General features: G+C 38.9%; 1 protein-coding gene across 2 annotated transcripts; it reads right to left on the bottom strand.

Moving 5' to 3' along the window:
- Positions 1–414: 414 nt before the first annotated feature.
- LOC131777466 (dynactin subunit 4-like) lies at positions 415–9515 on the bottom strand. 2 transcript variants are annotated; one of them, XM_059093770.2, is made up of 16 exons: positions 9262–9515; positions 9095–9165; positions 8230–8417; positions 7638–7681; positions 7041–7142; positions 6632–6646; positions 5985–6061; positions 5215–5324; positions 4885–4939; positions 4703–4757; positions 4548–4621; positions 3911–3965; positions 2880–3230; positions 2393–2499; positions 1638–1716; positions 415–1400 (listed from the first exon to the last, which is right to left on the bottom strand). In XM_059093770.2, exons 1-16 carry the CDS (start codon positions 9394–9396, stop codon positions 1263–1265), a joined length of 1656 nt encoding a protein of 551 aa, XP_058949753.2. In that variant the 5' UTR covers positions 9397–9515; the 3' UTR covers positions 415–1262. The 2 variants fall into 2 exon arrangements, with proteins under 2 accessions (XP_058949753.2, XP_058949754.2); XM_059093771.2 differs by lacking the exon at positions 6632–6646.
- Positions 9516–10839: the final 1324 nt, after the last annotated feature.

The raw sequence follows: 10839 nt of genomic DNA on the forward strand, positions 1-10839 counted from the left end.
TTAGTGGCACAGTTGGAGGTATCAGTAAAGATTGACCACGGCCGCTTGATAGAAGTGAAAATTACAGTAAGGCGAAAAAATTTGGGACTTTGACAAGCGACTGGTTAACAAAGGGTGACCGCTAAATACGGCGGCCCTTAATACAGGTTCCACTGTATTACGGGCTGCTAATTGGATCCCCTCATCATCAAGATGTAACCAATAACCAGTGACCAGTGACCAGCATCTAATTTCTCCTTACAATATCACCTCTAAATCAAACATGAAGGTCACGAGAATGACGGAAATGATTAAAAGCTCGTGATTGTTAGACAAATTCTCCCTGTAAGTACTATAGGAAATGTATAGAGAACAGTATGGAGAATTTGTATACCGATGTTAGAGTGTAAAGGGTTAACCTAAATCGGGCCTTCCTTCATTGCAAACCTGTCATTTATTTATTCATCTCCTTCCCTGAGGCGTTGGCTTATTTTATTTCCTTCGTTGACAATCTTAAGACTCTCCTTGGACCTGAGCAACTTCGCACCTACCTCTCCCCTAACCCAAGCACAGGCAACTGATGACAAGCTAGGGTTATTGATGCGTTAGGGGAGGAGTAGGTGCGCAATTACCCAGACACCAGCATTGATCCCTCTCCTTTTATATCGCATTAATGTTTTTTGCTAATCTGCCTTGTCTCGCTCTTTTCAACGAAAGATGTGCGTAAAAATAGAAAAAATAAAAGTTTTGAAATTCTTTAGTATCATGCTACAGAAGACGTCGAAGTCCTGCGTTAGATTCTGGAAGAACTACGAGATTCGAAAACTTCACCATTCCCCCGCCCCCCGGCATTTGAACTTTTGAAGTTTGGTTTGTTCAAATTACCACCTCCACTTTCCACTGGAAAGACTTGACACTTCTGGTTCAAATTCCCAACCCCAGCAAGACCAGGCTAAAATTCCCCACCGCCGAGCAAGGAAGATGGTCGTGGGTTTCCCGGGGGGAAAGGATGTTGAAGCTTTGAATTGATTGGCGCATTAACAGTCACGAAGACGAAAATAAAAGCTGGCGATGACGATGTTTCAAAATTACGGCGAAGTCAAAAAAAAAAAAAAAAAAAGTTTACAGGAAGCGACGACGAAGCCAACAACCACGATAACAAAGACGACGCACCAACATACCCCACAGAACATATGAAAATGCACAATAGTTTATCCCTATCCTGGACCACAAAATTTCATATTTCCCTCTCTACCGTTCTATAAATATCAATAATATTAAGTTTATGACTCGGTCAGAACTGGGCCGAGGTTGATATGTAGCTTGTGTTTCAATGTAACCACTTGTTCTTCCGACTCCTGACCGCCTCGCACCAGGGCTGTTGTTATGTGTTTGTATTCATACTGCATGATCATGGAAAACTGAAAAATAATGACAGTAAATGACCAATTATCGTCTTTTTTAAAGAAGACCTCATGCATACCACAGTTCTACTGACAGAGAGAGGTTCAGCACGAGTGTTTCTTCGCCCGCGGTAAAGTTCGCGACCTTGAGTAACAGGAAGCGGTAAAGCAAAGCCAAGACAACCCCGGATTATTTTCAACACTTAACTGAAATAGAAAAACGCTGCTTTGAATAAGACAAGAACTCCTACACACCTTGACATCCCCAACTGGCTTTTGTGGCAAAACTTTTACAAGAAACCACAACTTGTTGGCTTGTCGGTTGACGACAACTCTGATAAGACAACAAAAGCAGCTATAACATTACAACCTACAGTTTGATACACTATGGCAATCAAAAACATTGAGGTGGTAGTAAATCTTCTAATCCTTCAAACAATTTTTTTTTTAGTAGTAGTAAAGAAGTACTTTATCTGAAGTATTTGAATGTGTCAATTGAGACAGCGTGTAACCTAAGTACTAAAACTGATTTCAGCTGAATAATCTCAGCGGCCAATGAGAACTATATAATATTTCACAAAGATTCACCTAATATTTGGTGGATATTTACTGAACCGCTTTGCAGCTCAGCGAATAGTCACCACTAGCCACCGAAACAGAGATCAATAGTTGTGTCAGTATACGCTTAACAGTTTCAACATTTATTCCTGCAACAATTACAATTTTTATCGAGCGGAGGCCGTGAATAACGAAGGATAATTGGAATTTGAGCAGCCAATCAGAGCGCGCCTTCAACGCTATCCGATGTTTCGTATATATGTGTATTAAATTATTTCATTTCACAACTAACCTTGGATTATCATTAAACATTTCACAACTAACCTTGGATCATCATTAAACATTTCACAACTAACCTTGGATCATCATTAAACATTTCACAACTAACCTTGGATCATCATTAAACATTTCACAACTAACCTTGGATCATCATTAAACATTTCACAACTAACCTTGGATCATCATTAAACATTTCTGCAGAAGTACCAGAGTCTATTTCATCAAACTCAGCAGCCTCGTCACGTGCTCCTAACATCAGCGGGAACGTTGGCAAGACAACCTAGGAAAACAAACAAAAAAACAAACAAACAACGAACAACAGCGATTAAAAATATCGATTGCTATACGTGAGTTGCCTTCTCTCAGGGACCGTGGACCCTAAACCCTTTAATCTCCATGAGTGACCAAGATAGAATTTCTCATTACAATACATTATAACTCTTTACACCCTAAGATCAGTATGCATATTCTCCATACTGTTCTCTATACATTTCCTAAGAAGCTGATTAGGAGAATTTGTTTAACGATCAAAAGCTTCTTTAGTTGGTGATCATTTCCTTTATTCCCATAACCTTAGTGTTTGATTCAGGGGTGACATTTTAAGGAGAAGTTAGATGCTAATCACTCTTTCTCAAAGGGTAGAGAAATATTTAGATTTACCTCAGCAGTGGATACAAAACATCTACTTTCACAACTGTTATTCATGTTGCGATCTGGCTTGTGAATGACAGCTGTCACTCCAAGCGAGCCATCCTTCTTCTTCTCTTTCTCTGTATCTTTCTCTACATCAGTCTTGTCTTGAGCTTCACCCTCATCTTTCTTTTCATCTTCTTTCTTCTCTTCATTTTCATTATTGTCTTCTTTCTTGTCAGCATTCTGATCTGACTTATCCTCTTGGTCCTGTGTGTCATTTTCTTTGGCTGTGTCTTTTGCCTCTTCCTCAAATTGCAACAGGGTGACTTTTAATAAATTTTCCACAGGATTTGTCAGTGAGAGGGTCACTTGAGACTCCTACAATCACAAGGATAACACAATGTTTGTTCATTGTTTGGCAATGATAATGTAAAGTCTGTTCTTGAGCCAAGAGGCCCATCCAGCTGGAGCTTATTGCATAACCTCAGGGACTAAGAGTATTACCTCTCCCCTCAAAGGGCCTCCCTGACGATTCACTGCAACCCATTTACACTCTTTGGTGGAGAATGGCACTGTGAATGTAAAGTGTTTTGCAAAGACCATAATACAATGACCTGGCCAGGTCTTGAACCCAGACCTCTCGATTTGCAGTCTAACAAACTAACCATTGGCTACCATGTCTCCCATGATTGACAATGATAAATGACACAGAGTTACTATTGACGTTAGACTCATCCTATCAATCAAGGATTGTGATGTTTTGAATGCTTTTCTTCTGGTCTTTGGCAGGTAATAGGGTTTAATCGTTATGAGTCCCTTTTTCTGTTGCATGATGGCTAGCTGCTAATGATGCATTTCAGTGCAATCTCATTGGTTCTCATGTGCTTTACATTTTAGCACACTTTCAATGGTGCTGTGGTTCTTCTAAATTATAAGTACCCACTACCTATGTGTTGAGAATTTGATACCCTGTCTCTGCCTGTCAAGTTTCCAGATTGGTAAGAAAAAAATTCTGCTGGGAAGCAAGTGAGGAATTTGAGCTCACAATTGACACTCACCTTACCAAACTTCAGAACTGGGACATTTGAAATTTTCAACAGTGGTACATAATGCCTGAACAAGATAAACAAAGAAACTGGTTAACAAAACTAGTCCAAGCTGAAAGTTATTTTGTACATTGCAAGAAAAACAAAAATGTCAGAACAATTGCAAGAGAACAAAGTCAGTTTTAGTACTGTATCAGTACTCATAACTAAGATGATTTTTTCAAATACAAGTGACAAGGGGCACAGAAGATTTGCTACTAGAAGAATCAACTCATGTCTGTGGGAAATTAACTCAGAAATCACAGACCTCAACACTTTAACCCCTGGGAGGGCACTTAGTATTGATTTCTTACCAAGATGTCACTACTGAATCAAACATCAGGCTCATGAGAATTATAGAAATGACTGCAAACTTGAAAAGCTTTTGATTTTTTAGCATAATTCTCCCTGTCAGTGCCATAGGAAATGTGTAGGGAACAAAAAGGAGAATATACATGCTGATGTTAGGGTCTACAGGGGTAAAATCTTTCATGAACTAAAAGCAGAATCATCAATGTCTCCCAAAGATAAAACGTCAAAGTTGGTAACCTGTGGCACTTGAACTCTCCCAAAAGACACCCCTGGACACAGAACAGAGCTGTGTACTTACACTGCTCCTAACTGAATCTTGAACTTTATTGATGATGGGTTGAATTCTGGTTTGCTGAGGTTATGTTCACATTCCTGTGCAATGAAAAAATAAACAGAGCTGTCTCAGTCATGAGCCAAAACATCACAATTATCTAACAGGTTTCTTTTCCTCACCCTGCAGCGTTGCGATCTCTTTGCCAGGAGGTGTTTGTGTCTGGGGTGAAGATCACTATAATATAAACAGAAATGACAATAATGTTATAAATAAAGAAATGGAACAATGTAGTTAATGGCTGTGCAAGCATAAAAGCTCTCTGCAGTTTGTAACAAGTTTTGAATACACATTCTTCTCTCACCCAATGGCTCCTGGCTGGAAATCAGGCTGACAAAGTCTTTGTGACAGATTTGGAACTAGAAAATATATTGTTCAACAAAATACTGTGAGCTTTCTAATAAGGAGACCTCCCTGACATAGAGAAGAATATGGAACTAAACTTTGGCAGATCAATGTCAGTAACCAAGAAACTGCATACTTACCCACCACTCCCCTAACATTAACCCTAACTTGTTATCAGTTGACTGTTGTTGGGCTAGGGGAGGGATAGGTGTGCAGTTCCTCAGACACTGAAACTGATCTATTAACATTTGCAATTCAAACTGTGATGTGAAAATTTATTTCCAGCTACCTTTTTCAAGGATTAAGGGTTTGTTGTAAAATTCCTCTGGTAATGTTTCTACTTCTTCTACAGCTTCACTTGGATTTTTTAAATTAACTTCTTCATCCATGATATCTTTCCTATAAGCAAAATAGTGTGCAGTCACTTTACTTAATGCTATTGTTTTGATTGCAAGGAAAAGGCATAAGGGCTGTACAAAATATCCATAAGAAGGGAAGGGAGAGGGCTTGCATCAGCCCATGGACCAGTCTATCCAAGGGGGGGGGGGGGAAGGAGGAGAGGGATGGGTTGCATGATTTCATGGGTCATCTATCCAAGGTGGTGAGGACAGGGGTTGCATTAGCTCATGGACCAATCTTTCTAAGGAGGGGTGAGGGGTTGTATTAGCTCATGAACCAATGTATCTGAGTGGAGGAGAGGGTTGCATTAGTCAATGGATCAATTTTTTCAGGGGGGAGGAGAGGGGTTGCATTGACTCATAGAGCAATCTATCCAAAGGGGAGAGGGGTCATATTTGCCCATGGACCAATTTATCAGAGGGGGAAGAGAGGGTTGCATTAGCTCAAGGAGCTATCTGTGGGGTGTCCTACAACTCCTGTCAATTGTTGGAGTCTACAGACTGGGGATCAGTCTTCTGGGTCACCCTCCAAGATAGTTAATATTTTGTTATCCTGGAGGGTGACCCCAAAGACTGATCCCAGTCCATAGACTTCAAAAATTGACTGGAGTTACCCTCCAGGATAGCAAAATATTCAGTCAAGAATAGACAGAAAACTTACCCTTTTGGACTGAAACTAGCAGTAAGATAGGAAAGGCTACTTTTGCGTCTTGTTAGTGACGACAAGCCAAACTTATCCTTAAAAAAAAAAAGGTTAAAAGAACATTGCCACTTGGACCAAATGACTTACCTCTAAATTACAAAACAAAGGTTGGTGTTGTAATGGCCGATAAGTTCTCTTTAATTAGTAATATCTTGGAAAAATAACAGTGATACTACCAAAAAAAAAAAAAACCAAACCAAATGTTCATTGCCTAGAGTCCTTGGGTGAGAATAGTCTGGTCTCTTAGCAATGTTATGCTAAACTAAATTGCCGAAGATCGTGAAAATTTAAATTGCAATTAGAAGTATAGGGAGCACTTTATTATTGAACAATAAACAGGAAAAATAGGCAGTTAAATTTTGCAGGTTTAAATAGAGTATACACTTTGAGAAACGACTAGTTAAAATTATGCCTATTATAATAATCTTGTCTTCGGAATTTATTTACACAAGTCCCCTGATTTTTGGTTTTAGAATTACAATGTTGAACATTTCAATTATAAACTAAGATCTATAACTTTTTACCCCCCAAAAGATTTAGTATTAGTTTTTATCACTATTTCATACTTGTTATTTGGTAAAAACTCAAATGTCACAGAACCTCACCTTTCGTGGAGTAAACTGTGTCCAGTGTAGTTAATTTTTGCCATGCAGGATTAGATGATTGTACAAAAATGATAATCAATAACATTATGTTGATTAAATTCAAGGCAAAGTGATTGCAATAAATTTATACTCTTAAAAAGTAACCCCTAAATGTACATGTATTATTACGCCTTAACTTTTTTAAAAGACTTTACAGTTTATAAATATACTTGAATTTAGCTGAATACAAAATATATCGACTCCCTAGATTATTGAGTTTTTCTTTATGATCAAATTTCACATTGGAAAATATAATTATATCAGGTTAATCTTGATTGCAATCATACAATGCAAAATCCCACAAAATTACTGCTGCTACTTGTCTTCAGCAAAATAAATCTATCTGTTCATGTACAAGCTGGTTACTCACCGATAAATGCATGAAATTACGTCGTTTGGTCAATTTCTTTTTCTCCCTTTCCACTTTTTCTTTCTGTGCAAGTTGTCTATAATATTCCACAAGGACATTAACCTGAAAGTCAGCCAAAAAAAATATGAGAGAGAAAAATGAAAACAAAACAACATGCTACCCTGTTAAGTGAACAACACTCTTACACTTCCAAGATATCGTTAGTAATCCTCCTTACTGTCTGTCACACAATTCTCTTCATTTTACCATAAAGAATAAAATATCAGGGAGGCAAGTGGTGAGAATAAAGATAAATATCAGTTAAGGGATTATTTGTTGATCCAATAGCAAATTCTCAAGACCAGCAACATGAGAATTATATGGCAGACAGTGAGGAGAATTACTAATGCAATATTAAGAGTGAGAGGATTAGGATAGAGTGTACAAACAGAGCTTCTGTTTTGTCCAAGACTAGTGACTGGTTACTGCTAAAATCTGATTAAAACCACTTCACCTTGCAAACTATAGCCATTAGTGAGAGGTGTCACTTACTATATCATGATTAATAACAGTCAAAGTCAACCAATATTTATTTGAATTAGTAATTTGAGTAAGTACCCTTTTAGTAGCAGGACTCTCCTGTTCTTGCCATGCACCACTTGCTGGAAAATGAAAAAGGGAAAGTAAATTTGGCGTCAGAAGAAAGAAGTTAGCAAATTATTCAACAGAAACTGTAATGCTGTAGCAACAGATAAGTGAAAAAATTTATTTAATCCTCAGTGTTCAGTAAACAATACAGATTTACTGCCCCAGGGAATATTATAGAGCTTAAATTTCAATGGTTAGAATTTTAGTTGATAAACTTGACATCACTATGTATATTATACAGCTATACAGCTCATCGTATATTTCCTAAGGTGCTGGTAAGGAGAATTTGTAGAAAAACCAAGAGCTTTTTAAGCTAGTGATCATTTCTCTTATTCTCAGGACCTTAAGAAGTGATTCAGGGGTGATATTGTAGGGAGAAATTAGATACTAGTCACTCTTAGGGTTTAAAGGGTTAAGAGGGCTTTGACTGAAATGAGTTTGAAACAGACTACAAATAACCCCTCCCTCCTCCCTCCTCCCCCCCCCCAAAAAAAAAAAAAAAAATGGTTGCTATACATCCATGACGCCATGATCTGTTCAACTGATGGTAACTTAAACTCACCAACACTTTTATCTTCAATGCCGACATCTCTGGATGACCAGCGACAGAAGCCACAGGCTAAGTAATACACCTTCTTGGCTTGCATGGCTTTGGCATCATCACCTCCCTTCTCAGCTTGTATGGCCACTGCTGTTGCTCGTGTTGAAAGTGTGTTACCACAGCTTGGGCAGTCAAAACAATTGGCACATCTGTAATTTACAGAAGAAAATAATAATCAAAGTGATAAGATTTCCACTTATGTCCAGAAATGCATGTAGCAATGAAAATGGCAGATTTGACAAATTTTTGTCAAACCGAGTGAATGTTCATGGATTTGATGATTTTGGCGAATTTTAGTCAAATTTTTCAAAGCCAAATAAGCTTGGCAGATTTGACAATTTTAACGAATTTTCGCCATTTTCGTTACTGCGTGCATTTCTGGACATACCAAGATTTCGGCACAACGCCATACTATCGTATCGTACAATCCCAAAGGCAATCTATTGTTTTCTTTGTACATGAACTGCATGCATGATGAAGCATGGGGCTGTGCGGAAATCTTAGCTTTAAACTGTTAGATTATTCGGTGTGGGAAAGTTGGCCACTACACTGGTTTCAAAGTTCTTCATCTCGACTTCAAGGTGATCTGATTTGGTTGAGTTATCATTCCATTCGTTACTTGAAATACTTGCTTCTGATCACTAATCTAAAAGCACATCGTGATAAAACACTTGGTCCAATATTCCATGATGATCACAAAATTTGCGACATCCCTTTAATAATATCGTATTGTACCATAAGTTCTATCAACAGCTACGTATACATCAACAGAACGAACTTTTCATATTTAAAAAACGCTTCCCCCTTTAGTTACCGTACAATTTACCTGTTCTTCTTAACTTTCGCTTCTGCTGAAGGCATATTTTCCAGACAGTTCGGACAATAATACGAATCCACCTAAAAAATGCAGAGGATCAGCCACGCTTACTATTCAGCTGTTTTTTACGTGAGTTCTAATATATAATCCAGGATTGGGTTTTCGTTGGAAGTTACCTCATGAGAAACACACAGAGGACATCTCAGCTTAATACAGTGTCGGCAGAAGTACAAACGAGCCGCCGGAGATAAGGCAGAACATGAACAAGTCAACAAGACCCGTACGCCGTCACCTTCGAATGGCGACGCCATCTTGAAATTCTACCAAACCCAAGATCATAGCTGGACGCCAAGAGGATGTTTACACAACGTTAAAATTACAAATGAGCCGCCAAAACTGCACAGGCAGCCCAGGATCTAAGGGAAAAGTTGCGCACCTGTATCAGTTGGTGAAGATTGAAGCAAGGAATATTGCCAAAACAGCTTCGTGATAACGATTCGAGAAGCAAAGAGGCAGTGAAAGACAAGAAAACTCTTTGAAACAAGACAAAGTCTGTTAAAGGGGCTTTCATCAGCTCTTGGAACAATCTGTTAGGCCGCAGTCCATGACCCAAGTGAATTGTAGGAGTTCAGAGAGAAGGGATCAATTATTCTGGGTCACTCTCCTGCAATACTGACATTTCTTCAAAAATTTCACTATGTGGTCAGATCTTCCTGGTGTGTGCAGTCCTGAGAAGGCCTGTTTTTGCAAGTAGTGACTGACATTTACTCAACCTCGACAGAAGTCATTGTCGAGTTGAGTGGTTGTTGAAACACTAATCACTACTACCAACAACAGTCCCTCTTAGGATTACTCTCACCTGGATGATCAGACTACACAATCAGATTTTACTCCCAGGCTCCTAGGTTCAAACATTTTGTGGGGGACACACTGGCCTAGTGCGTAGTGAGCTAGATGCTGGGTCCTGGCCGTGTTATTGTGTCGTGTTCTTGGGCAAAACACTTTATTCTCACAAGTGCCTCTCTACACCAGGGAGTATAAACAGGTACCAGCAAATTGCCAGGGAAGAAATAAAGAAATGCTTGGGGGTTAACCTCGGGATGGACTGGCATCCCATCCAGGAAAGAGAGGGGGAAGTACAAATACTCCTGGTGGCTTCACGTCATAAAAACCTGCCAGCTGAATTTGTCACTTGCCTCAAGTACAGACTTAACCTTTTACCTCAAACAATTTATTGTATTTCTTGAAATAGTCAGTGACACGAAGTCTCCAGTCAACATAAAAGAGTCATGCAACGACCTTGGCAGAGGACCAGTGATTGCCATCAAAATAAATTTTGCTTTTTCCCTGTATAAAAACCCTGAACATTTCACTTGGATTCACCCAGGCAGTGAATTTGGTTTCACATTCACTTGGTGACAATATCATGTATCCTTCGTGCATTTTTGGGATCACAAACACTCTTATGAGGCCCATTTTAAGCAATGTTTCCATCATATCTGGGGACTCGCAGATGAAATAATCAAACAAAGGTTCTGTTTTTCCACCTTTAACATGAGTCCACAGTGCTATCTTATCCTTGATGCATTGCAGCAGTCTCATTTCCTCAGCCATCTCCTGCGTCACTTTGAATTGTGGTGTCAACTTGCATGTTTCAGTGGGTAGGAAAGAAAAAGTTGCATTTGAAAAGTATTTGGGTGACAAACACTCTGCACTTTCCAGATCTGCAGCTTCATTAAAATTCATCTCACATA

The sequence above is a fragment of the Pocillopora verrucosa genome, chromosome 5 (genome assembly GCF_036669915.1).
Source record: "Pocillopora verrucosa isolate sample1 chromosome 5, ASM3666991v2, whole genome shotgun sequence".
Lineage (NCBI taxonomy): Eukaryota > Metazoa > Cnidaria > Anthozoa > Scleractinia > Pocilloporidae > Pocillopora > Pocillopora verrucosa.